Consider the following 27,768-nt stretch of genomic DNA (forward strand, 5'->3'; position numbering starts at 1 on the left):
GTTGCCGCCCCTCAGCGGTTGTCCCTCGCCGGCCGCCGTAGGCCTCCCGCTGTGCGGGGGGGTCACGGTGCGGAGAGGGTCGCGGTGTGAGGGGCGCGCAGGCCGCGGCGGCTCCGCTTCCCCCAGCGAGCCCGATGTGAGCGCCCCGCGGCGGGGCCAGGCAGCGGGGCCATGAAGAAGGATGTGAGGATCCTGCTGGTGGGAGAACGTGAGTGCGGGAGGGACTGTGCCGGCGCGGGAGTAGGGCGGGGGCCGCCGAGGTGAGGCCGAGTGGCTGTCAGAGCTCGGTGCGGTGCTTTAGCGCTGCGCGGATCGCCCCGCCTCGGGGCGCCGGGCCCGGCCCTGTGTGTTCGGGGTGTCGCGGCCTCATCCCGCCCGGGGCCGGAGCGGAGGGAGGCGGGAGGGCTCTGCGGGGCGCCGAGGGCGCAGAAGTTTGCCTCGGAGTTGGCGTCTCCTCGGGCGGCCGCGGAGAGGGAACGGGGCTGAGGTGTTCGCCCCGCGCGTGGCCGCGTCCCGCCCGAGCCTCTTCGTGCCGGCCGAACTTCGCTCTTTCGATCGAGGAGTCTGAGAATCGGGAGCGCCGCTGGGGCAGATGCGTTGCGGGCAGCGGGACGGGCGCTGCGGGCTGGGGCTGGCAGCAGGAGCCCGGCGTCTGCCGCTGCCTGGGGTGACCTTGGGTGCGCGCCGCAGTTACAGCGGGGCTCCGCTTCTCGGTGTGCCCCTGAAACTCCGGTCCTACGCTGTATATGTAGGCGCCCAAATAAGCGGTCAGGCCGCCGGAAGTACGGCTCCGCACTGAGGGAAGCGGTACTACGGAGGCTGCCTCTTGTTAGCTTGTAAAGCGCTCTAAAGTTCCTCACGAGAAAAGAGTACCACGTAATTACCAAGTGTCATTAATAAAATTGCCTAATTACACTAAGAATGTAGTGCGACTAGCAAAGCTTTCCTTAGAACGCCTGGTGTACATACATAGTACAGCTCCTGCAGTGCCCCGTGTGTGTGCTGACCGCCTGCGCTGCCCAGGGAGTGATTCCATCACTTCTTTGGGATGGGGTCCTCGTGGAGATAACTCTGTGCAGAAGTTAGCTCGTGAAGTTTGTCTGCTTTTACAAAGCTTGGGTTATTTCACAGTGTTCAGAACGCATGGCTGAATTCCTCCTCAGGATGCATACCTGAAATCTACCATTACTTTTTTGGGCAATGAGCTGAGGGTGCAAGTTTTAGATTTCTATTGGACAGACTGAAAGCTGACTCACAGAGTGTGCTGTTTGAAGTCAAACTGAGCCTTTGCTTAATTTGAAATTAGTTGAGTTCTGTTTATAGCAGATGTGTAATGGTTTTGTGTGTACAAAGATATTTAGTGAAAAGTAGGAAGAAAAAAATGGGCAAAATCATTTGAATTATGAATTTTTAAAATGCTGTTTGCATTGTGCATCTGTGGAATACATCAGTTTTTCTAGTAATATTGCCAGTAATATTACTGGTGCTGTTTGGTATGCATGTCTTTTATGTATATTTAATTGCCTGAAACAAGTCGATCCAGGCCATGCAATACCTGCCAGATGATGGATGCAGTCTGGCAGATTAAGACTCTGAAATATCATGGCAAGACCTTCTGTTGTAAGCCTGTTCCAAAACACAGCATTTCTTCATCGCTAGTGGTGGTCTTTTTGGATTTAAGGTTGTTTTGATCCTAGTACCCAGGGTGTGAGCATCAATTTTTTAATAGCCTGTGATTTTCAGAATGCATCCAACATTTTACTTCTGTACAGCATGTACTAAAAGCCTTCTGTATGTGAAGGAAAAGAAGACCAGTTAATCATCACAAAGTGCTGTTTAGGCTGATACTTCTAAGACTATAAACAGAATGGGAAAGATGGGTGGCTGACCCAGGTTCGAGCAAAATAAACCAAATCTCTACTCTTGAACCTATGGATCTTCACAGAAACAACTCTGGAACACTTAACATCTATCAAAAGCTTGTACTCATAATGTCTTTTCTAACACGTGGTCCATAGCCTTCTGTTTTCAGTCGAGTTAAATTAAGACAATGAATCTGATTTTTGCAAAGCCAAGGTGCTTTACTCCATTTCAAACAGAAGCTGGCTTGGTTGGATGCAGAATATGGTCCAGTACTTTCTATGATTATCTAATAACTTCATTTGCTTATCAGGAAGGTATTTATCTGAGGAAACATGGGAACTTTTAAAGCCCTTCTGATTCTGTCAGGATGAAGCTTAAGGTGTGGCTTGTGCCGGAGGACACCTGGTAGTGTAAGTTCTTGTTTTCATCACAGATAGTCATACAAGCTAAAACACAACCATCTTGCTGTTAAGAACTCTTCGTCTTAGTGCTCTCCAGTTAATACCATAGAGGAGGATTTGTCTGTTCTCAGTAAGGAAAACAAAAGTCTCCCTACGAACAGTAACCTTTTCTTTGCTTTTCATACTTTTGCAATAACTAGTCTTTAACATACCATGAAGAAGAGAAGCTTTTATTTCTCTGTGTCAGAAGGCCTTTTGTTACTGTATCAAAAATATGTTTGGATAAGTTGATTTTACTTAGACTGGCTCATCAGTTCTGCAGTATTACTTTCTGCGTGGAAACAAATTACTCTTAGAATTTTATTTCATCTTCTTCATCTCATACTAAGAATTATATACAATTAAAGAGGCAAGTGGAAATGCAACGATGACAGCAAAATAACTTGTGTCACCAGGTGAGATTTCTTGATAGGAACGTTGATTTTTATTTTTTTTTCCTTGTTAATTATTCTGTCTTATGGTTAAAACTTGCTAATTCTCTAGGATGGAACAGGATTTGATTCCCTTCTGGATGAACTGTAGAATTGTGACATAGAATCAAATGTTTTACCACTGAAGAATTTTGAGTAAGCTACTGCTATCAACTTTAAATATGGTTAAATAGCAGATAAAGAGCCTTAACCTGGTCAGTTAGAAAGTGTTTCTAAAATACTTCTTTTTCAGGTGGGATGGAACTATTAAGTGTAACATAACCAAATTATCTTATCTCTGTTTTTAATTCTTTTGTAGCCAGAGTTGGGAAGACATCGCTAATTATGTCTCTTGTCAGTGAGGAATTTCCAGAAGAGGTAGAACATCCTTCTTTGTTTTCTTCATGTTATTTCTACTTTTTTTTTTTTCCAGAGAGCAAGCTGATGGCTCTGCTTTAAAAATAATGCTCTGTTTACAACAAAAATGAAGTCTGAAACTTCAGTGGTGATTTCTGAAAAGTGATCTAGTTTGGTTTAAATGTATCCCTTTGTGATGATTAGGAAATTAAATTTTATCTAAGTTGCTTTCTTGTTTTTCAAATGCCCAATTAAGGTTTTTTAATACCTGAGGAATGTTGGTTTTTGTCAGCAGTTGAATCTAGCCATAACTTGTGGCATGTGCTGGTTTGGTTTGTTGGTTGAAGAGCTGTTGTATTTAAAGAGAAGAGTAAGTGAATAGAAGAATGAATGAGAATGAGGAAGTAGAAAGTTGTTGTATAACTTACAAAAAAAATGGCTAAGTGTAACTATACAATGCATTGCATTTATTTCTATCTTTGAAGAATGTTTTCCCAGCTTTGGTGGAGTGCAAAAAAAAAAGACAAACAGAAAACTTCCTTCCAAAATAGAAGTAAAGCTACTTCTATATTTTATTACTTAAAAAAAAAAAATAGCAAGTAGTTTTCTTTATACCATGAAGAGAACTGCAACTGCTGTGAATAGCTGAGCTTTTTACATATAAACTTGACTGTTTATTTCTTCTGATCACAAGTCTTAAAATAGACATCATGTGCTGTTCTTTGAAACTATGCGGCGTGTTTAATGCAAATTATTAGGTTACCACAGTTCATGAGTCAAGATCAGATTGTTTACATAGTTGAATGTAGTTCCCAAGCTTGCAGGTAAAAAAGAATTCTAGTTTCTGTTTGTTCCTAAAATGTTCAGGGAGCCATTCTTTGACAGGCTGTTTGTAATTGTGTTTAACGAATCATAGCCCTCCATTCTCTTCTCAACTTTATTCTGTATAGTTTAGTTATATATTTCTGTTGAGAGAAAAGTATCACTTATATAAAACACAACATCTGCCTTATGCAGTAAGCAGGCTATGAAGGAGCAAGGAAGTAGCAGTGAGTTTCAAACATCGCAAAAATCCAAGTGCTTAAACTACAAATAGACTCTTATAGTTAAAGATGACTAATTGTCAGGAATATGGTTGTATACCACTGTTTTAGCAATCTTAAGTTTTCAGTGATTATTTTTAAAGGCTTTTTCTTGCTGTTTCTTTACAACTCAAGGTTCCACCACGTGCTGAAGAAATCACCATTCCAGCTGATGTCACCCCTGAAAGAGTGCCAACCCACATAGTGGATTATTCAGGTAAAAACCATGCAATACAATTAGAGTTGATGTGGAATTGTTTATCGACCTCAGGCCTCTCAACAGTCATACTGCTATGGAACCAGACTTAGGTGTAGGAAAAGACTAGATTAAAATAGCAACTTATGAGATAAAACTAAATCAGATGATGGTGACTTGCCCTGCTTGCTCTCACTGAAAATATTCATTGGCTCCGCAATAAAATTAATGTGTTGTATGTTGTGGTAGAAGTAGCACAGGTGGTTGATAAATGGGCTGTTGATAAACATAAAGGTGCAAACTGACTTGTTCCAGAGAGAACCTGTCTACAGATGTAATGATTCCTCTTTAAAATATCTGCGGATAAGCCTCTGTGCAACAGTCCATTTCTGCCTCATGAGTTAGTGAATCTTTTTCATTATTGTTATGGTAGAATCAATTCCTTAGTGCATTTTATAAAAAGCCATTTAAATCACAAGACTGCCTTATGAGCATTGTAAAATATCTTAGTTTCTAAATGTTTTCAGTTTTCTTGGCAAAACTTGTTAGTATTAATGATCATCTTGTTTCGTTGAATTGCAGAAGCAGAACAAAATGATGAACAACTTTATCATGAAATCTCACAGGTGAGTGTGTTTTAATGTTTAGTAGAAAATCTGCTATTCAAGGAAATGTTTTCCATTTAATTTTTCTACTGTTAGGAAAATTCTCTTGCTATTTCTTATCATTTCATTTAGTACTGTTTGGAGCCTTGAGCTGTAGTAACCTTTGTTCTAAGTAAGAAAAGTGGGCACTATCATTGTTTTGGTCAACTGAGCTTTATACTTCCAAGTGACAGGTCAGAAGTGAAATAGCTCATAATCAGAAGTCCAACGAATTGACAAGTTGTCTTTTTTTTTTCTTTTTTGTTTTCTTTACTTTAAGTTTTCAGCTGTTGTTTGGGCTATAAATTCCTTAAATGAGTCAGAGATGCAGGGTTTTTTTAATGTTGGAAGTGTTCTTTTTCTTTGTTATGTTTTTAATCTTCTTCATTTCTCCAAAAATTCTTAACGGTGAATTTCTGTATGGTTTCTTTTCTTCATTTTAGGCAAATGTGATTTGTATAGTATATGCTGTTAACAACAAGAATTCCATTGATAAGGTATGCTAACGGATTTTATCTGATCATTGCTTGATATGAGCGTTAATTTTTAGGCATGGTGAAAACTGTGTTAGACATTTAAAATGCATAAGACAGTGTTTGAGGTCAGGTTGTTAATAAAATACACTTCTGCATTCATTTGCTTCTGGCCCATTTCAGTATATAGGTTTTCAGTCATCTTAAAGGTTGCCCATTCAGCAACTCTGGTTTTTTGGGGTTTTTTGGTGGGTAAATATGTGACTTCTTGGGAAAGAAGTAGTGTTTATAGTCAAGTTTGTGCACAGCTCCATCAGATTAAATTTAAAACTGTATTTTTCATGTTTTTCTTTTTTTAACCCCACTTCAGGTAACAAGTCGATGGATTCCTCTCATCAATGAAAGGACAGATAAAGATAGCAGGTGCATAAATAAAGATAAGAAGTGTGAATTAGGCTTCACATCGATGGGTATCAGTGGACAGTGTTGAGGATGTTAATTAAGAAAATCAAATTCTAAACTTAAAAGTTGATGTAAGAAGTTCAAGCAACAAGAGATTTAAAGTATGTAGGTCTGTTGTACATTTTAGCAAAGCTATTTATTTTGAATTGCATTGGCAGCTTTTACCAGGTGTGTCTATGTTTGCAATGGTGTAACTCGTTTTGACTGCATGGTCTGTAAATGTTTTCTACTGATGCTGTTTTTTATACTAGTAATATGACTTGTGTTTAACAGTGTGGGTTTTTTTCTTGAAGTAACAACAATCAGTACATTTCTTTTTTAATTGTATTTCAGATTAATTTACTGCTGTCATCTCGTTTTGCCTACTGGCTATCAGTGCTACTTAGTTACATCATGAAAATAATATAATGGCTTTTGGTGGGAGGTAGAATGCTAAATTAAGATAGATATTTCTATCACTGTTTTTAAAGCTCATAATTTTTTTTTTTTCTTTTCAGGCTGCCTCTTATATTAGTTGGAAACAAGTCTGATCTAGTGGAGTACAGCAGTATGGAAACTATTCTTCCCATTATGAATCAATACACAGAGATAGAAACATGTGTAGAGGTATGTAATCCTATCTGATGGTAGGGTGAGTACCAAAAAATACCTTCTTGCCAAACATATGGCAGCATTTTAATAGAAATAGTGATTTTTGTTGTTGTTGTTCAAAATACTTATTTCAAATAGAATAATTATTCTCACAGTGAGTTTGTATGCTCTTTATCATGAGAAAAGATTCTGCTTTTGAGTAAGTAAATGTTTTGGGCAAAATGCTCTAATATTTAGAGCCTCTTCAGATCTTCTCCTTAAGCAAGCGTTTTGAAAATAGTGTTAAGCCAGCAACATATTTGCAAAGTATTAAAAATGGAACAGAGATCTTTGGGTGTGTTTAGGTTTTCTATAAAAAATGGGTACAACTGTTTTTTTACTGATATGACATGTTCATTATTAATTATGGAACATATACAGGGGCTGGGTGACGTTTTTTGAAAACTGCAGTGTACCTACAGGAGGAGGCCAGAACTTTAAGGACTTGATTCTTATGTAGGCTTCAACATAGATCATCAAATAGTCAAAAGCTATCAAATGAATCTTAAGAATTTCTCTTTCAGTGTTCGGCTAAAAACTTGAAGAATATATCTGAACTATTCTATTATGCACAGAAAGCTGTTCTGCATCCTACAGGTCCTCTTTATTGCCCAGAGGAGAAAGAGGTATTTATACATAATTTTAAAAATAAATAACGTAGGGGAAAAAAGTTGGCTGCTGTTCTGTTCTTTTCAGTGAATTTTGAAATTTTTTGTGTTTTCTCTTCCTTTTCTCTTGCTTGTCCTCCCGCAAATGTCAAGCATTAGATTGCAGAACCTGGTTACTGCTTTGTGTTGTGTTAATTCCACCTTTCTTTCTTCTTTATGTAAAACAAAGAGTAAAGGTTTTTGTTTGCCATCTGAGCTGATCAGTAAAATGATAAGCTTTGGATATATGATAAGTTTTTGGCTTAAAGTCAAAGTAATGGTGAAAAAAAATCATGCATTCAGTTCATTTCTCCTTTAGACCTTTGTTACTCAATAAAGGGGAATGTTTCAGGGAATGTGCTCCAGTCATACCCCCATTTAAGGGAAGGAAGGTTTCTGAGCATCTTGTGAGGCTTTGGCAAAAGGGATCAAAAACAAGTGATGTGGCTGTTTGAAAATACTGTAGGTAGTTAGCATATTATGGAGGAGTATGGTTGTTTTTTTTAACACATTAATTTCATGGTCAATTATAAATAAACTACAAACTTAATTCCCACCCTCTTGCATTACTAGGCAGTAGGAAAGTTGTCTCAGTCATAAATGCTTTGTTGAGGATGAGAGAATAACTCTTCTGATTTCTTCCATCAGAATCATCTCTATGTGTTAGTAATGTGATAAAATTGTTGTGCTGAAATATTTTTGGTTTTTGAAAACCTATCTCTATGCAATATCTGTGACCTTTATGAAGAGAAGAGTCCATCATCACACTAGTTGGTGGGAGAGAATTACCCCTGTCTGTTTTCCTTCACATGGAAGGTATCCCAGCAGTTCTTTTGTCATAGTTAGTGGTAGTCCATATGATCAATGTTTTGCATGGTAGATTAATAAACTCTGAAGATTTACAGTGTTTGTTGTTTGAAGCTTTCTGAAGTCTTAGTTGAAATGTTGAATATAGATAGTTTGCTTATTTAGAAAGAGTAGGCTGTAGTTCTAGAGCTATTTATTTTTGCAGGGCACTGGGATAGCCAGGCCTTTCTACACACACACAAAAAAATGTGGGTTTTTTCTTTTTGTGGGGAAAAAAAAAAAGAAAATCCCATCATTTTTAAAGCTTTCTGTAGCAGTGCGACTGAACTTAAAGAACTGATATGTATTTTTAAATTAAGTATTGCCACCTTCAGCTCAAATAACTGAATAGAAAGACATTTATTGTGCAATGACTGCTTTAATTTTTTGCTTAATGTGTTTGAGCTGCCTGGTGTCATTCTGTACTTTTTATATTCGAACCTAGAAAGATACTGAACTTTGTTTTATTCCCTAGATGAAACCTGCCTGTATTAAAGCACTCACTCGCATTTTTAGAATTTCTGATCAGGATAATGATGGTACTCTCAATGATGCAGAGCTCAACTTCTTTCAGGTGACTGTTGTGCTTCTCTTTTCAATGTGTTTAATGATTGAACTCCTATAATGCTAGAAAAGCAAGCGTTTTTTTTTCAGGGAACAGCAGTAAAGTGAACCACAAGGAAATCAAACCTGAAAATTAGAAGTCTCGGGTCTGGCATAAAAGAGCATATTTATGAAAATTGAAATAGCATTGATTTTATTTCTAACCATAGCTCAAGCTTTTGTTCTATAGCAAAATGCAAAAAAAAAAAAAAAAAACCAAATCAAAACCACCCACAACTATTTAGATGTGCTTGTATTTAAAAACAAAATGTAAAGTGTTTCTTTTCCTTTATTTTTCACTAACTGAATTGCCCTATGCTAGCTTATCAGAACTTTTAAGGCTGCATTTTACACTGGATATGATGTTTGACTGGCTTAGTAGCTATGGTCCTAACATGTTCTTTTGTTTTTTGTTAGAGAATTTGTTTTAATACACCGTTGGCTCCTCAGGCTTTGGAAGATGTGAAGAATGTAGTTAGGAAAAACGTAAGCGATGGAGTTGCTGATAATGGATTAACTTTAAAAGGTAAGCCTTCTTTAACCCTGGACAAGTGTTGTCTTATGAAGTTGATAGTCATCTAATGTTTTTTTTTAAAAAAAAAAGCAAGTCTGTGAGACTATGATCTTTGATTCTTCTAGAAAAGGGCTGAGCATAGTCTCAGTATGATATCGAAGAGTGTTTAAACTCTGGAATAATGGACGTGGATAAAAATATGGTTTCTTCTTGGTACAGAAGTTCAGAATCCAAACATCCAAAATAACTGCAGTGATTCAAAGGAGATATTCTAGATAATTTTGCAGCTTTTCTCCAGGCTTACTGGTTGCAACGCTTGTCAGCAAGGTGTGGTTTCTGTCAGAATTTGAAACACTACGTTTTACAGATTTGCTCAGAACATATGGCAGAAATCAAAGGAGAAAAAATGTTTTCTGAGCATCGTTGTGTCCCCTTTGCTTGTGGAGCTTACATGTGATAGAACTAGTGAGAAATTGTAAAGAGGGGGAATCCTAAGGCATAGCCTTACTAAGCAGTGAAATCTCAGTGTTCGTTAAGCTCTGGAAAGTGCAAAGCCAAAATCCTACTCATTTTTTTTGGTGTAGGAAAATTAAAGACGCTCTTCCACAAGGCTGCTCTCCAAGCTTCCTGCTAAGTGTGTTACTGATTTGAACTATTGAAAATAGTGTTGTTTTTATTTTTGTACAGCTAAGTTATTCTAAAATGCTGATACTGAAAGGGCAAACAGCAGCAGGAAACCAAGTGTATTATTTTAAGTAAAAAGTTGTTTGAAAAATGCTTTTACAAATAATGTGGTTTGAGCCCACAATCTGTATATATCATTATATAATATTACATGTTTGGTTTAAAGTCAAATGTGTATTCCTTGTTTTCAGTCTGTTACTATAAAACTACCTAGAGCAGATGAAGGGCCTTAAGATTTTTGTTATTTGATTTTAGGTTTTCTTTTTCTACACACACTTTTCATTCAGAGAGGAAGGCATGAAACAACATGGACTGTTCTGCGTCGCTTTGGATACGATGATGACTTAGAGCTTACACCAGAATATTTGTTTCCTCTGTAAGTATTACCTATTTGAGCTCTCTTTAGCTTATGCACATTTAAGTTATGCTGCTTTGTGCAAGAAGGTAAGTGTATGGTAGTGTGTTTATTTGAAACTTACTGTGACATTAATGATCTCTCTTACTTTATGACCTATCAGCTAAAATGTTTGTATGAAAGTTAGAGGAAGAACTCCTGTCTTAGAGTGCCAAATTGCGTACTGCTATTTCTGTTTTTTTAACAGTAGCCTCCTCCCCATACAACACTGGCTGAATATAGTGTAATATAAATACAGCCACTCGTACTTTCAGCATTCCTGAAAAAAAGTATGAACCTTTGATCTCTTTAGGGATTATGAAAATAGAATGCAAAGGTCAAATACCAAATGCTACATTGTGAAATTTGTTAGTTTGACTTACATCATTCTGTATTTTGCAGACTTACTTAACACTTCTTGGTTTTGTTTTTTTGTAAATAGGCTAAAAATTCCTCCAGACTGCACAACAGAATTAAATCATCATGCATACTTGTTTCTTCAAAGCATTTTTGATAAGCATGATTTGGTAAGCTTGTAATTGGAGTGTGTGTGTACTTACCTTGCTGGCAATTTTGCTAACAGAAAGCATGTTTCTGTCATTTCATTCAGAAACTGTATATGGATTAAGCCATGTGGTAAAAACTGGTAGTACAACCATTATCCTTAACTCAAATAACAGACTAAAGTTGTTTTGTTTTGTTTTTTTTAACTTTCTCATATATTTAGTCTTGTTTTAAATCAAGAAAATAACAGACATTGAGAGAGAAAAAGCTCTGTTGTTTGTTTGGTTTTTTTGGTAGACCATTTTTTGAACTTTGCAACTGTACATCAAAAATGTATTGCTTCACTATAGGTGTGAAGTAAAGTATTTATTTATTTCTGATATCATATTCTTGTTTTCAGGATAGAGATTGTGCTTTGTCTCCTGATGAACTGAAGGATTTGTTCAAAGTCTTTCCTTATATGCCATGGGGGCCTGACGTTAACAACACTGTTTGTACAAATGAAAGGGGATGGATTACCTACCAGGGGTTTCTCTCTCAGTGGACGTAAGTGTGCTCCATTGCATTTTGGTGGTTGAGAACTTTGAGTATGATAAGATTGTTTCATTACTTGATAGAATTGGTTTCATGGAATCTAACAACTTTGAAACTCCTTTTTGTCCCCTCTGCTAGACTGACTACATACTTAGATGTACAGCGGTGCCTGGAGTACCTGGGTTATTTAGGCTACTCAATACTTGCAGAACAAGAATCTCAAGCATCAGCAATTACAGGTAATTAAAAAGAAATAGATTCATTTCAATTTAGGAACTTAAACTTAAAAAATCTGCTCAAGAATAAATTTCTTAAATAAGTATCCTGTCTTCTTTCACTTCCACTCCTTAATTTCTGCTAAAGTTCTGCTAAGGTCAAACTCTTGATTTAATATTCTTGAGAGATAATATTTTGCGTGCATTGCGATGTAGATAGACAATTAGTTCACGTATTTATACATAAATTCACATGCATCTTTTGAAAAATATTTGTTTTTGGTTTTTTTTCCAAAAGTAACAAGAGATAAAAAGATAGATCTCCAGAAAAAGCAGACTCAGAGAAATGTTTTCCGATGCAATGTTGTTGGAATGAAAGGCTGTGGGAAAAGTGGAGTCCTTCAGGCTCTTCTTGGAAGAAATCTAATGGTAAGAAATCTCTTGCTTATACTCATATGCAAATGTTTTTGAGTTTATTCTAGACAGCAAAATTCAGTCAACATTAGGATTGTACTCACTGCTACTGAATTTGGAGATTATGAATTTTTTTTTTTTTTTAAGAGTAGCAAACAGACAAATAGATATTGAATATTTACTTGTATAGCTTGGATTACAGCTATGCATGTACTTGCAAAAATAAACCACAGATGACCGTAATTTTCATTAATAAATGGAATAAACCAGCTGTTCAAATCTACTTGGAAGGTGAAAGTTGCTGTGATCTAACATGAAATTCTGCATTTTTAGAGACAAAGGCAAATACGTGCAGAACACAAATCTTACTACGCCATAAACACAGTCTATGTGTATGGACAAGAAAAGTACTTGCTGGTAAGATTGCCTCATTATTGCATACATGAGACTAGTTAACCTTAAAATTCAGTGAAATATTAAAAAGCCTTTTGCAGACAGATACAAGGACTTTCTGTCTTAATGTCTCTTCTTCCTAAGTGTCCACACTTCATTAAGCCATCCTACCTGTTTAGAAAGTACAGATCTGTCAGGTGAATTGATTAGGATGGCTATAGTTGATCTTCAGTGGCTGAAATACTTTCTTTAATGGCTTACTCCACTGTAATTTTCCTTTATGATGTAATATCTTTTGTTGATTTCCAAGCTCCTAGTCCTCTGCTCTGTGATTTTCCTTTGTAGAAGGAATGCCCGTTTTTTTGTGTGTTTAGAAGTAAATGTAACTTTTCCTATTGAGAAAGTGATCACCTGCAGATGTTGACAGTTCGCATATGTTGGCTGTGTTGGTTAATTTCTCTTAATTGTTTTTCATTAATTCTACCTATTGTCAGTCCATTAGTTCTAAGGATGCATAACAATGAGTTGTAATGGGAAAAATAAAGTTAGAAAATTCCTTTAAGTACATAATAAGTATGTAAAAACAAAGCTTTTCTCCTTTTCGCACTGTCTGTTTTTTCCAGCTACATGATGTCAGTGACTCAGAATTTTTGACTGATGCTGAGACCATATGTGATGTTGTCTGCCTGGTATATGATGTCAGTAACCCTAAGTCCTTTGAGTACTGTGTCAGGATTTTTAAGGTTTGTGTATTTGTTTTTCATGTGTATGAAAATATATATATACACACTTTGTCAGTGTACACCCATCCACACACACACATGTATATATAAACTATCAATTACTGGCCCATACATCAAGTTTCAGTGTTTAAAACTCACTTTCTTTATGAATGCTTGTTATATATGGCTGATGCACTAAAAATGCCTTTTTGCTATTCGTATAAAACTAAGACCTATATAAAATATTCTGCTTCTGGAAGTGCCTGACTTCAGTGCAATGCACATATCTTAATATACTGCAACCAGTAATACTTAGGTTTTTCCAGACTGTACATACTGTATAATGCCTCTTTCACTTTTTCTTTAAATTTGCAGCAACACTTCATGGATAGCAGAATACCATGCTTAGTGGTAGCTGCAAAGTCTGACTTGCATGAAGTTAGACAGGAATATAGTATTTCTCCTGCTGAATTCTGCAAAAAACACAAAATGCCTCCACCTCAAGCCTTTACCTGTAATACTGTTGATATGCCGAGTAAGGATATCTTTGTTAAACTGACAACTATGGCAATGTATCCGTAAGTACTTGAACCATTGTGTTTTTCATACTGCATGAATCACGCACAGTAGCACTGCATGCCATTGTTAACCACGAAGATGGAACTGCCTCACTGAGGTTTAGCAACAGAGAGAGAGAGAGAGAAGTGACTTGTGTTTACCTTCCAATGATTTCAGATGGAAAAAGCTGGCATCAATCCAACAGATGAAACAGTGTCAGCTATTGTGTAAGCTATATTTTAAAGACTACACTAATCTATCCAGCTCATGTTACTTTTTAGGTATATCTGTTCAATTAATAAGTAGAGTTCTGTTACTTCCTTGTTGTGAAGGCATCACTTTGTATCTCACTATTCGTATCTTGATATTTTTAAGATAATTGTATACAAGTTGTACTGTCGTTTTTGTAATCAACTGTGAAGTTGAACTATTTGCAAGTAATGACACTCTAAACAATAACAGTTTCCCCCAAAGCAGTGCTTGAAGCTTTTTGAGGGTGCTTATTGTTTGCTTCACGAATCTGACAGATGATACCTTTTAGGCTTGCATTATTTTTCATGGCATATCTCACTGTTGCTAAGCTTAGTTTGCATCTCTTTTTTTTGGTGGGTGGAACTTTTAATACAGTGATGAGCTAAATAAATATTACAGCAGATGGAGTCTAGTATGACAGCTGACATTTGCTTTAAAGTAAATAGAACTAATGTCACTTTCACCCAAAATCTAGGATTTTTTAAAGACATATATTTGAAACCAAATTTAATTAGATTTGTAAAGTTTTTCTTTAGTTTTTGTTGTCTTATTTTGTTATGCTGGAGTACTGGAAACCACAAAAAGTGTAGCACCGACCAAATGTCATATCAATATTCCTGCTTCTCCCTTAGTTCTCAAGCATGTGTGTTTGTTAGGGTGGGAAAAGTAGAGTCACTCTGTAAAGTGTGCACTCAAACTGATAGAAAATGTGGCTTACTTTCCTTTGAAAAAGGGGTGTTATCTATTGCTGTGCAGAGGTACTCAGCCTTCAGATGTTTTCCTTACAAAGAAATAAATTCAGCAAATGTTTTTGTTCATATTTGTGCTTTGCTACTAAGAGCTATGTATGGTGGTAATGCTAAAACGTACAAGATGTAGAACATCTAGCCCTAAAATTCTGCACAGCTGTAGTGTTACCCTTGCTTCCCCAGTGTATTTTTTTCTCCTCTCCTTACTCATTCAAATGTACATTTTATTCCTAAATCTCTCTTGGTTGTGGCACAGTCCTAATGTGCACCTGATTATGTGAGCAAGATTTCAACTCCTGTCCTTCTGTGTGTTTTCGCAGCCATGCCCGGTTACGCTGTATGTGCGCCTGCAACAGGTGTACATTTTGCATCTGTCAGAACTTCCTCAACTCAGACTTGCTGCAATCTGTAAAGAACAAACTCTTCACTGCAGTTCTTAACAGGTCCTTAACTTTATTTACTAGGTACCAGGTGTGCTCTTAAAATAAAAGGTTTTTCTTTTCTTTTTTTTTTTTTTAAGCAGTTGGTAACCTTCTGTACTACAGATTTCTCACTCCATATCCACTGAATAGGCCGGTACTTATTTTAGTAACTGTCATAAAATTGTCAAACTTTGATCTATTTAACTTAAAAGTGCTTTTGGTTCTTTTGAGCTCGGTCCATTGATTTCTATGAAACATTACCAACTTGGTGGTCAACTCAGGCACTCAGTGATTAGGAAAATGCAGTGGAGGAATTGGAACTGTGTTTTTCAGGGAGCTAGTAATGGACAACAAGTAATGTAACAAGTCTATATAACGTGTCTCACATGAGACTTCATAGGTTTGTTTAGTATTGATTAGAGTTAGTGCCTCTTATCAATTATAAAATTACATTCATTTAAGTAGTAGTGTAGGAAAAGGCACAGCTTGACTATAGCAACAGTGTATAACGTACGACATTTATAATTGCTAGTTTGCTATTTTGGGAGCTGATAGAATTTCTTTGTGTATGTTATGTCTGGTTTACACACATTGGGTAAGTTGTGTAAAAATCTGGAGCTTTGAACATCCAATTCCTCTGGTTAAAATGCAATATGTAAGAAATGGCAAACAGTTAACCATTTCCATTTGCAGATATTTTGGAAAAAGCAATGGGTAAAGAGAACTGGTTTTCAGCATTGAAAACAGTGCTATATCTTGTCTTGCATGTCCTGCACACTTCTTATAAAACACCTTGCTTTTGACATGTGATTTACTAACAGCTCAGCACTTGTCACCTTGACCCAACAAATGGGAGTTCAAACCAAACAATTTTTGTGTCCACTGGAGTCACAGACTGTGATAAACATGTTTATGTGAAGGCCTTGCTTAAAATATGCTGATGTATTCTCAGTATATCTGGTCTGTGCATATTACTTCTCGTTACTGGGTTCAGATGAAGATGCTCCAAATAAAAGTGAGTGTTTCCTTTTAAATGCAAATTATATGTACATAGTAGGCCAACAGTATGCCCATTTACAGTACTGAGCACCTTTGTGAAATACTGCTTTAATCTGAGATACATGTTGTAACTACAGAGGGAAAATTTAGAGAAGAGGGAAAATTTCATTAGCTCAGGAAAACACAATGAATGTAAGTGAAACTCTTCATACTGCATCTCTATAGCTGTCACCCCTTAGACAAAAATCCCTTGCAAAATAAATCTCTTTGCAAATTATCAGTCTAAAACTTCATTCAGCGTTCACTACTGGGAAATCCTGAGTCCTCGTTATGGAGGCTGAAGCTACCTCTCTATCTCATCCTTGTTTTTTGAATGGTTATGGATTGCTACATTAACTACTGTGGCATGTTTCTCACTTGTGTGGGCCTGTGCTAGTTTGTGTTGTTTTGTTTTGTTGAGTTCTGCATTAGGCATTGTACTTTGTTCCTCTGAGATACTGTCAAGGTGGGGAGGCATCGAAACTTGTTTGAGAAGCCCTGGAATGCTGTCTTTCCTCACTTTGTCACTAGATAGTATGGAATAAATATATGAACCTACTACCACCTAGAAGTCTGTAATTCAAGGTGAAGAGAATTCGTCGCTGCTTTCTGCATTGACCCTGCAGAAAGGAGGATTGTTTCCTAGAATCTTTGTCTACAGTCTCTGTGTTAGTTGCTGAGGTTTTGTTTTCCACCAGGCTAACATCTTTTCAACTTGCTTCCTGGTTACCCCATCAGTTCTCCCTTATGGAGGACATTGCAGCAGGTTATTCACCATTCACTATGTGAGCAACTGTATGTATAGGAAAGAGTGCAGGAGCTGAGATAGGTGTAAACAACAGGGAATGACCTCTAACTGTAAACTTGGGAGGGTTAAGGTAGTTTTCTTCTTTCGAAATGTTAGCTTTTTAGAAGCATTTTAATGATTTTTCACTAATGAAAGCATTTGAATCAAGCAGGATTATCTGGTGTAGCTAATTTATATGACTTTTTAAACCGTGCACTTATGGATGCTTACCATTAGGTCAGGAAATTCAGCAAAGGTTAGGTGAAAAATGGGCAAAAGAGGATCCTCAAAAGTTATTCTGACCTCCTCCTATTCTGAGGCTCTAGATAGCAGAAGTGGGTAATGTGAAATCTTTATAATTAGACTCCTTCCTGTATTGTCTGTTGCTAAGTAGTGCTTAAACACTGTTACCAAGGCACAAATATAATAGTACATCAGAACATTCCCAATTAAAGGAAGAACGTATGCAGCTGAAAAAGATATTCATGGCCATGTTCAGTTTCTCTTCTATGGACAAACTTCCAAGATTCTCCTGAGGCTTTATAGGCAAGTTGAACAAATGTGGATGTTCAGTTTGGAGATGCTTGCTCTGCTGAAACAGGATTGTTGGTTTGAACTACCCAAGATCACACTTCATGGGTTCTTCGAGGAAGAAAGCACTGCATTCAAAGTGCTGTACATGTGTGCATGAGACTTGGGACTGCTGTATTTTTATATTTTTAATTTGTTCTTTCCTCTAGGTGTTCATTTGTATTTGGCTGGCTGGCGCTTAATCTCTTCTTACTACCTTGTTTTACCTCTTTTTAAAAGCAAGGCTTCTGTGTATGTCATTCTGACCCCTTCTTTAATTATCAGCTCTTTTTTTTTTTTTTTTTTGGCTTCTTTTTTCCATTCTCCAACTCCAGAGCATGGATTTTAAGTGTGGTTTTTTTTCTTTTTTCTTGGTTTGAAGTCCTTACTTGCTGCATTTTGCTTGTATATCAGTGATGCTTTTCTGCTGACTTCTTTTCACAATTAACATGTGTAACAATTATTTTGTTGTTCAATGAGGGAGAGTTCTCAGACCGTTTTATTATCTTTTAAAGTTTTTAAATACGATGAAATATAAGCGATGTTCTGTTTCCATATAAAAGCATAATTGATTTGGGAATTATAAGATTTCTTTTCTATAAAAACCTTCCTTCTGTGAAATTAAGCGTAAGGAAATAGTTCAGTATCCCTTTAATAGTGGGAAGGTTATAAGAATTTAATCCAGGTTTTATTTTTCAGTATGTATACTATAAGCAGATAATTGATTCAAAACTGTAGGAACGTATCACCATTCGACCTGATTGCAGAGATCAATCCCTTTACTTGGGTTTCCCTAAAATTAGGAGGATATAACAATATTTTCTCACCTCTATTCTTCCTTCTCTCAGCCGTTTAGTACACCGTACTCAGAGTTTTGCAAAACTCTGTCCTCTGCCTTCTTTCCAAATAGGGCATATTAAATTGACATTTTATATTCTTTTTAGGTTTTGTAGATGTGAGAAGTGCCAAGCACATCTTATTGTTTTAGATAACTAATGCATGGGGAAAACTAACTGCTGGCATTGGTTGGTACAACAGTAGCCTAGGAAAATAAATGCCTGAAGGGAAGCTGCAGCAGCGTGACTATGCTGTGTGATGTTTTGGGAGTTTAGTTGCTTATATTTTATACTTAGAACCTATATTCTATCAGAGCAGGCTGCTGCTGCTTGCTGACTGCATTAACTTGCTTATAATTCTGGTGTCAGAAGCCATGCGACTTGTATGTTGGCCTCACCACTGTGCTTTTAGAATGCATTTGTAGTTTATATGGAAATGTACTAGAATTTAAATAGTTAAGATTAAACCTCCCAAGACTTGGGATTCTTCTGCTGATGTGGGGAAAAGTGTCAGTATTGGCCCAGAACTCACTGGTTTTCTGTGTGTAACCTTGATAGGCATGCTCAGTTAACTGCTTGATAAATGCATGCTGCAGACTTCTTGTGAGTTGTTAAAGCCTCTTAAAAGAAGGACTGTACAGATCTCCAAGATATCATTCAACAAGTAACAAGTTACTTCACCCCCTCCAAAGGGCTGAGTGAAAATCTGTCATCTTTTTCCAAAACATGCATTAAAATCTGAATTATCTGACAGAGGCATAGGCTCCACATTTAGATTCCCTTTATATGTAGAAATACTTACGTGACAAGTACACACACCAGTCTGCTTTAAAAGTTTGAAAGCTAATTTGTATCTAATAATCAAGAGTTTTGAATACAACATAGATTATGGAGTCCTACCTACTACACATTCACATGTATTTATTTTTTCCCCTGGGGAGGATAATTTTTCTAGTTTTGAGTTAGTGAAAGTGTCAGATGCTCTCTTATTAGCAAGGCAGCAATAATTTCTACCACTGGTGAAAATTAATTCCACAAACACAACAACTGAAATAAAACGTGCATGCTATTTACTGAAGAGATAGAATTTTCATGAACTATTGAGCAGTGTTTATGCATTGCAGATACATTCAAACCAAAGAACCTGTGCCTGAAACAAACATCAGTCTTCTTTTTAATTATTTCAGATTCCTTTTCGTAATGGCAGTTAATCAGTGTTAGGGATTGATGTTGCAAAAATGGAATTTGTTCTCAGGAACACTTAAGTAAGGAAAATTGGATTTCTTTTTGAAGGGGTAAAGCACTGAATTTTTGTATATTTGGACCTTCAGCATTTGGACTGAGATGTTCAGAGGGCTCAAACTGTTGCTTTCTTTGAGGTTATAAAGCAAATCCCTACCTTGATTTAGTTTCTTTCTTTAAATGAAAGAATCTGTAACTTGGAGAAGGGGTCAGAGTCAATTTACTGTCCCTTTAGATATGAAAAGAGGATTTCATAATGACTGATAATATATTGATTGTTTTTGAAAGGATGAAGTAGACTCAGCAAGTTTCTTGCATACCATTAAATATGGACATGAGCAAAAGTCAGAACAAATTAAAGATAGGAATCAAAAAATCTGGATGTGAGAGGTAGTACTTTACAGGGCAATGCAAAAGCATTCATGTGCAATTTAAACAGTGATGTGCACTTCGAAAGGGATGTTTTTATACAAACGGTTGGGCATTTGAATTAACCAAATTGATCTTGGGTGTTGTTCAGCAAATATTCTGAGGTTGTCGCGTAACCTATTAACACCCTGTAACGTGCAAATGATTTATTTTGCCTAAGTTTTTATAAATTACAAATTAAGATGAGTTTTATAGACATTACTTAAAAAAAAAAAAAAAAGCACAGATGCTAAAGCTGTAGGTAGTGACAAAATACAGTCTTGATTTGAATTATCAGCAGTAGTGAGACCATGTCAGTCATAGGGCTGATGTGTTAAGAGTCATTCCAATGTGTTTAGCACAGGAGCTCTAGTTCGTGCATATCCTGGGGGTACCTGGAAGTTGATGCTTTGGGGATGGAGTAGGAAGAGATTTTAAAGCAATAGCATTTTATTAGAGAAAGTCATACATTTTACTTTGCTCCTCAAAAATACAAACTCCACTTATTTATTTCTGTTTTCTCCCAAGCAGTAAGTTTTTAACAACTGCACAAGAATCAGAAGTTAGATGGGTAAAAATGATAAATTCTTTGGGCTTTGACATTTGCTCTTATTTGAGATACTTACTATTGTTGAGCCATGCTGTGAACTGCAAACTGTGCATGTGTGTGAAAAGGTTAAGACCCCACATAGATGAGTTGGGTGCCATGCTGTTAGCAGACGAGGAGAGCAGTATTATGCATCAGGTGCACGCCGTCAGCTTTGTAGAAGATTCCATCTTCATGGAGTCATCTCTTGGTCCACGTTTGCTTGAAGACAGGTAACAGCAGCCAAACTGAGGTGACCTTGCCACTGCCTTTTCCCTTTCTTTCCCTCAGCAATCTACTTGACATGTAGTTTGCAGAGAGTTTGTCAGAAGCAGCTGTAGAACTAATGCTTGTAGGAATTCATGAATCTGTTCTGTAACCCAGCAAGATATTCTTAACTAAGATTAGTAACTTCTAGCCAACAACTGTTTTGCTGTTAATGCACCAGAGAATTTGTGCCTGTTCTTTAGCTTGTGTTACTACAGTACACGGATTATCTGTATGGCTTATATTGCTTCTGCAAATGTCTACTAAATAATATCTTGAACTGTTTTTGTGTATTTTGATAGTAAGTACAATTCCTGCTTTACTAAACAGCTTCTAAATGACAGCTCTGCAGTTCACGCTACATCAACTTTCTTGTGCACCGTGTGTGCTTAGGATCCCTGTGTGCTCCTTGGACTTAACCTTCCTGCAGTTTTCACTGAGCAGCCTGTGATGATCAAAGCAGGCTAAAACATGTAGGCTAGTGAAGTTATGTTCTATCTTAAAAACAAATAAGCTTCTTTACTATTATTTAGGAACTTCTTGTGCTTTGAATTATGATAACTTAATGATAACTTAAATGGTAGTTCCTGCTTTATGGTAAGCTGTCATACTTGAGACTACTTTGAGGATGCCTAGCAGTGTTTTAACTGAGCATGCTCACAAACTCCACAGCATTTGGAGACTTGGGCCATTGGCTGTTTGCTGTCATGCAAAGTGTGGCTTTTTGTGTCATCCGGTCACTTCATACTGCTGTTGGATCTTGTCTTTTTTTGTTGACTCCACTGTCACTGCCTGTTTCACCAGCACATTCTCTCAGCTTTCAGCTTGGTATTGGATGACTGTTTCCACTGCCGTTCTTGTACTGTATGGGAAGAAAGGGATTTACAAACTGACAGGTTTTTTTGGTTCAAGCTTTTGGAAAAATATTACTTGCTACTTGTCAGTAAACTTCTTTTTTTGGGGAGCGATATAAGCAGATATTGAACGGGACTGGGAAGTTTTGCAAGGAGAAGCAAAAAATCTGCAAAGCTCAAATTTGCGAAAAGTTCTGTTTTGCAGCGATGCACTTTGTTCTCATTATGGGTTATTAATTATTTGCTGGCTGTTTTTATTTTCCGAGTCTTAGTTGGTACTCTAAGATGGCTGCCTTCCCCATACTGCTGATTAATGGTCTCCTTCTGTGTCCACCCTCAGCTGTGTGAGCCCTGACTTTAGTGAGCATACTCATGCGATCATGGCTACAGATCAAGCCCTGAGCTGTAAAGAGAAATAACACGTCTGTTTAAGCATACATAGGGCTGAAGTGTAAGCTCCGTGCCTGTGACAAGTGTAGTGATGAGTTTCCAAAAGCAGAGCTGCTTAGCACAACTTGTCTGATATTCTTGTCCTGCAAATAATTCGTGGGTTTTTGTGTGTGTTAAATTTCAGGCACGTGACACAGGCGGACCTCAAGAGCTCCACGTTTTGGCTCCGAGCAAGTTTTGGTGCTACTGTCTTTGCATTTCTGGGTTTCGCTATGTACAAAGCATTAATAAAGCAGCGATGATCTGAGAAGAAGCACATCTGGCCCTACCAAATGGAAATAAACTTTTATGTACATTCTGAATGCTTTAAATTCCGCTAGAAAATATTTATATATGCAGAGTTACTTTATTAATATTTGTAATTCATGCATAAGATTATTTTAAATTATAGTTCTAACTGCAGTATTGCAAAATGCATTGGGGGAGGGGGGGAAGAATCACATCTAAGCAGCCAGCTCCGGTGGCTTGACGGGTGAGGCCAAAAGGGAATTCGTTGTAAATAACCTGTACATAGGAGGGCAGCGTGGCATTGCTTCCCAAGGAGTCACTCAGAATGCTGCTCTGAGCATCTCACCACGGTGACATACTGCTGTATAGCTGAACTTCGTTTTCCATAGAGTAGGTGCGACTGGAGGATCCGTACGTCCTGAAGGATCGCTTATTTATTTCACTTTCATCTGAAGTGACTTCATCATTTTGGACTCCAAACTCAACCAGAAATTGTGGATTTCTTTCTAACAGCCAACCTGTAATGTATTTCCAGAACAAGTCCTGGCCTATGGTTTTGTATGCTGTACCACCAGCGCCATGCTTAGCACTCAGTATTTCTTTTAAAAGGAAAAACAAATCTCGACGACTGCCAGACCAACTTCACACGCTGTGTGCAGCTGTCACTCATTGTCCACTGCGCTGTGTTTTATATCCCTTATCAATCGGATGAGAACATTTGTACGTTATAAATGTTAATAACTCAAGAAGTGCTGCTGTTCAGTTTCTCACGGGTGTCAGTCGTACTGGCGACAGCTGTGCATAAGATAGACCCGAAATAGTACACAGTGCCTATCTGCTGTAGCCTCTTAGTTGCATGGTTCACAGTGCATTTTGTACCTGGCTGGAGTTACCCGTAGACACGGCTTTTCTAACAATCAAGTAAATATTAATTCCGCCCTCATGACAAACTTATTTTTCCATTGCTGGCCTTTTCAACTATTTCAATAAAATAACTGTGTACTGTGTTGGTCTTCATCATTTTTTCCCCCTCTGCCCTAAAAAGTGACGCCTATAAAACCTCCCGCTGCGTCCTCGAGGCGTTTGTTCCGAGCGGCGGCAGTGCTGCACCGCCACCGCCAGGGGGCGCCACGGACCCGCAGCGCTCCGGCATGGCTCTGCTGGCTGAGCGAGCCTCGCGGAGCAGCGGGCGGGGCGCGCGGCGGGATCTGAGCCGCTCCTGAGGTAAAGCGCTGAGGCGATTTGTGCCACAGCGGCAGCGTCCGCAGCTGTTTTACGTCACGCTGCGATTCCCGAAATCGAGCGTTCCTCTTGCAAGAAGGAGGCTGTTGGTCTCAGAGAGGAAGCTCAGAAACACGTCTTTAACGCACTATCCTGAGGTAATTGTACAAAATCCCGCTATTTTAAGTGAGTCCCCGAACGTTGGTGCGCGCAGCCCAGGGCGGGCACGCGCCGCTGGCAGCGAACGGCTCGGAGCTGAACTCGGCCCCGCTCAGGTGCGCTCCTGGCTCACAGGGAAGGTGCGGGCGTTGCAGAGGACCCTGCCTGCGCCCGGCAGAGCTTCGGGAACGTTCTGAGCTGCGTGCAGGGGAAGAGGGACCAGAGCCAGACCTGTGTGCGCCCTTTATATCCTTCTGGGCACACTTTGTTTGCAACAGCCGGACAGCGGAGCAACGAGGACGTGCCATTGCAAGGCTGGAGGTGTCCTACAGCTGCTAAATCCTTCCGTCAGGGCTGGAGAACCTCGTGAGGATCTCCGGCCGTTGTGAGCTGCACAAGAGGCTCACTGACACCTTCTGTGGCACCCAGCACGTGTGTAACGTGCATCACGCACCGTGTGCCCTCTGCTCCTGAACAGTTTTATGTTCAGATCCTGGAGACTTGTTGTGCTCGGTAACGCCGATGCGTTTCTGCTCACAGGAGTGAATTCCCCTCACGCCGCCTCTTGCAGCCATTTCCTGCAGCCCACACGGGCTGTGCAGCTGTAGCAGACACTGAGTGGCTCATGTTCCCTCTGAAATGCTCTGTAATTATGCCACCTAGTTAAGAATTACGATGTTCACTTGCCAAGACCTCCTTCAGCCCTTGAGAATTACAATCACTGAGTGAAAGTGCTCCGCTCATTTGAGTCCGTAAAGAAGAGAGTCTTGAAAGCTGAGCTGCTGCTGTTCAGTGCTGGTTGGTGGGGAGGAAGGGCAGCGGCCCATTTGCTCCTCTTCACTCACACTCTCTTAGCAGTGTTTTTTCCTTACCAGTTTTCTTTCCTCTCATCCTGTCCATGTTTTCTAACGTTCCTTCATTATTTTTTAAATATTTTTTTTCCCCTTAAAACAAACTCCACCTCTGCTTCCCATTCAACCTGGTATGTGAACCACCTGGCCTTGGTGCAAAGGCACTGTGAGAACAACGATCTTGATTCATCATCCTTGAAGACCATGCTTCAACCCTCAGCTTCGACCTCCTGCCTGGAAGCTTGCCAGTTCTGGATTAATTGTAAGCATGACTTAATTTTATGGTGAAAATTAACCCTGAGTTACTGATTGGTCTCATTTCAAACAATTATTTTAATTTGGAATGAACCCACTTGTGTGTGTTGTGATCCCATCAGGTAACACCTGAAAAGGTGCAAAGACATCTTAAACACTGTTCTATCAGCTGAGCTGATAGAAGGGACTGGACCTCGTTTTTGCTCACTGTTTCTTCTCTCCAGGAGGGGAAGCATTCATGAATGAGGGAGATGCTGTAAGTCGGGTCATACAATCTGATTCATATTAATCCTAAAATGTGAGGCTGATATTGTCCTCACTCAGAGCACCTTTTGTCCCTGTTACCTTTTGGGCACAGCAATCGCCGGCTCATACAGCCTGTGGTCCTTAAAGGTCTTTCATGAGTCTGAACGGCTTAATCTGACTGGCTTGATCCCGTTGTAACTTTGTGCGTGCTATCTAGCTTCTTGCTAGGGTGCAGTGCTTTTGGCTTCTGGTCCCAAATGGTGCATTTTGGTAAAGAAGTAGCCTTCCAGGTTTAGGTCTCTGTGTGAGCTCCAATGCAGTCATCAAGCTGCATAGATTCCTCCATTTGGTTTCAACTGTGAGAGCTGTGCAGTTTTGTAAAAGCCCTTTGGGGCTTCTTTGGGTGGAAAAAGGACTCATGAACCAACTGTTTTGATTTGTTCCAGGAGGCTTGGCTGACAGATGTTGGCTGGTCCCTTTGAGGGCTTTCACATTGCATATTCATTAGTTGACCTTTTTAGCCACTTCCCATGCAGGAAGGACCTGTCTCTACATTTTGTTTGCAGTGTTAGGCATGTCAAGGATTGCCTACATAACTGCATGTGAAAATGTACTGGAGTTTATTATCTCAGGCTTCGTCTCTCTTAATTCCTTCTGTAACCCTTCTGTGTTGTTTGCATCTGCTCTGTGTTGGCCCACAGCTCCCTGGTGTCTCTAGCAATTACTGTTTTCCAAGGTAGAATCACCAGGGTATGCAGTGGGAAGAAATGACAGTCTAAATTAAGAGGCTCTCACAGACTTGGAAGATGATCATTTGTCTGTAACAAAACTCCTCATTAGAATACTGTTAATTTCCTTTCTGTGACAATTATAGCGCAGCACTAGCTCATATGTGCACTGTGCAGAGATATTTCCCTGGGGAAAAAAGGAAAAAAACAAAAAAAAACCCAAAGCATTCACTGCCACTAGTGGAAACATTCCTTAGAGAAGAAAAATGAACTTATAATTTCGAAGCAGTTTTCCAGTTTAATGGGGATTTGGTGTTAAGGTAAGGCTTTTGCAGCACTCCCTGTTGTTCACTGCATTTATGTTAGATCTCCTGGTTAGTGTTTTCCTGCCAGCTCCTGGAACTCAGAGCTCTTGACATGGCAGTCCCCAGCTGTGTGGAACCTGCTACCCCTGAAATACATCTCATTTATTCACTTTACTTCTAAAACTCTCCTCCTTCCTCCCTAAAGACATCTTTAAATGATTGCTGCTTCTTTCTGCTGGCATAGTATATTCTTTTCCCATCCATCTGTTTTGAAGTTTTGATGAGGTTTAGGTTTTTAATCAAAAAGAGACTGTCTTTATAATAGCTGTTCATGGCCTGGAATATTTTGGCAGGGATGGTGTTTTATGAGTAAAGTGGGCTAGTGCTTCTCAAGTGCTGGGTTTGGTGGCCTGCCCTTACATTTTGGAGGAGCAGATTGGAGGGGCTCTGGACAGCTGCCCAGCAGCATCAGCCCAGCTGGGCCTTTGCCTTCAACAGGGTTGTGCTCTTCCCTGCTGTGTGGTTTGGGTGCTGTGGCTCACAGCTAAGCACACAGGCCTGCTGGGTTTCCCATCACAGTGTGGGACTAATTTGACCTAGATCAAAAGTGATACGCAGCATGGAGTTTATGGCAGCTGTGGATGGAAGAGGGAATCTCTGCTGTGTGCTCCTGCTGGATGGAAGATCCTACTGCAGCTCCGGAGGTATTCTATCTGAGTTCATTTGTTATTATCATTTAGCTTTTCTTGTTGCTGGCTGCCTTTTAAACAAATCTGTAAGGAAAAGAGGGAATTCTCGCTTGCTTCTGTCCTTGTGGCTGAGGTCTGTGTGACCTGGTATCGGAGCTCCTGTGTCACAGTCTTGGCCTGAGGCTCTGGACCCTCTCCCCCGGCTCCGTGCTCCTCTGCCTGCCAGCACAGTGCAAAGCAGCGGCAGCATCAGCCCGGCCCTGCTGCCCTGCCCCCGCCAACCTGCTATTCCCGTACTTGATTGGAAGAAGCTAAAACTGCTGTATTTCTGCCTTCCGTCAGGGCATTCCTCAAGTTCCTAATCCAGGCTCCAGATGATTAAGACGCCCATCTTAATGTATAGGGACAAATAATTACGGTGAAGGATTAAAAAAGCCGCACCAAGCCCGAATCGCGAGCATCCCCGGGCTGCAGAAGTTAGGTTTAAAAAGCCGCGGTAACCCGCACGCCTTGCCGCCTGCCCGCACTTGCTCAGCAAGACCGAGGGCGCACGGAGCCGGCTGGCCGGCATCTGGAAACGGGACCGGCGGGATAACGGGCCGGGGGCTGCGACCCACCGCGCTCCGCTCGTCCGCAGGGGCCGCCCGGGGCGCTCCCCGCGGTGCTCCCCCTACCTCTCCTCGCCGCCGCCCTGCCCGCGTCCTCCGCCGCGCTCTGCGCTCCTGGGCTCTGCCTCCGAAAGCCCCCGGGGCCGCGCAGCTCCCCCCTGTCCCCCCGCGGAGGCCGTGCCCGGGGCTGGGGACGGCGCCCGGCCGCGGGGGCGGGAGGAGGAGAGCCGGCCAAGTCGGCGCGGGGAGGGGTCACCTGCCCCGTCCGGAGCCGGCCGCCGGGATGCCGCCTGCCCGCGCTAATTGGATGTTCCCTGGATGGAGGATTTCCTCCCCTCCCGGCTGCGGGAGTCATGAAGGCAGGCTCGGCTGCGCTTGAAAGTTTGCCAAGCGGCAGCTAGGTTTAATTTC

General features: G+C 39.8%; 2 protein-coding genes and 1 long non-coding RNA gene across 12 annotated transcripts in view; 2 read left to right on the forward strand and 1 right to left on the reverse strand.

Annotated features, from left to right (window-relative positions):
* The first annotated feature begins 48 nt into the window (after nucleotides 1-48).
* RHOT1 (ras homolog family member T1) lies at nucleotides 49-23,302 on the forward strand. Of its 9 annotated transcripts, XM_015279882.4 has the most exons (22): nucleotides 49-208; nucleotides 2,174-2,273; nucleotides 3,054-3,112; nucleotides 4,309-4,390; nucleotides 4,952-4,995; nucleotides 5,457-5,510; nucleotides 5,857-5,909; nucleotides 6,446-6,554; nucleotides 7,103-7,204; nucleotides 8,547-8,645; nucleotides 9,092-9,200; nucleotides 10,128-10,248; nucleotides 10,709-10,793; nucleotides 11,171-11,316; nucleotides 11,443-11,543; nucleotides 11,818-11,948; nucleotides 12,267-12,350; nucleotides 12,950-13,069; nucleotides 13,424-13,626; nucleotides 14,928-15,050; nucleotides 20,586-20,729; nucleotides 22,192-23,302. In XM_015279882.4, exons 3-22 carry the CDS (start codon nucleotides 3,080-3,082, stop codon nucleotides 22,307-22,309), a joined length of 2,061 nt encoding a protein of 686 aa, XP_015135368.1. In that variant the 5' UTR covers nucleotides 49-208; nucleotides 2,174-2,273; nucleotides 3,054-3,079; the 3' UTR covers nucleotides 22,310-23,302. The 9 variants fall into 9 exon arrangements, with proteins under 9 accessions (XP_015135368.1, XP_015135367.1, XP_015135369.1 ...); XM_015279881.4 differs by lacking the exon at nucleotides 2,174-2,273; XM_015279883.4 differs by lacking the exon at nucleotides 2,174-2,273 and having other exon boundaries at nucleotides 3,058-3,112.
* Nucleotides 20,402-27,584, reverse strand: LOC124417296. Its single transcript, XR_006931757.1, has 2 exons — nucleotides 27,424-27,584; nucleotides 20,402-21,625 (listed from the first exon to the last, which is right to left on the reverse strand). It is a non-coding gene; the product is annotated as an uncharacterized LOC124417296 (long non-coding RNA).
* The window catches only part of RHBDL3 (rhomboid like 3), a 49,717-nt gene continuing 45,478 nt past the window's right edge, over nucleotides 23,530-27,768 (forward strand). For both annotated transcript variants that reach the window (XM_040649776.2, XM_040649779.2), the window contains exons 1-2: nucleotides 23,530-23,674; nucleotides 24,688-24,788. The gene's annotated coding sequence lies outside the window, so the exon portion shown is untranslated. The remainder of the gene's footprint in view (nucleotides 23,675-24,687; nucleotides 24,789-27,768) is intronic.

Source organism: Gallus gallus, chromosome 18 (assembly GCF_016699485.2).
Source record: "Gallus gallus isolate bGalGal1 chromosome 18, bGalGal1.mat.broiler.GRCg7b, whole genome shotgun sequence".
NCBI classification, from domain to species: Eukaryota; Metazoa; Chordata; class Aves; order Galliformes; family Phasianidae; genus Gallus; species Gallus gallus.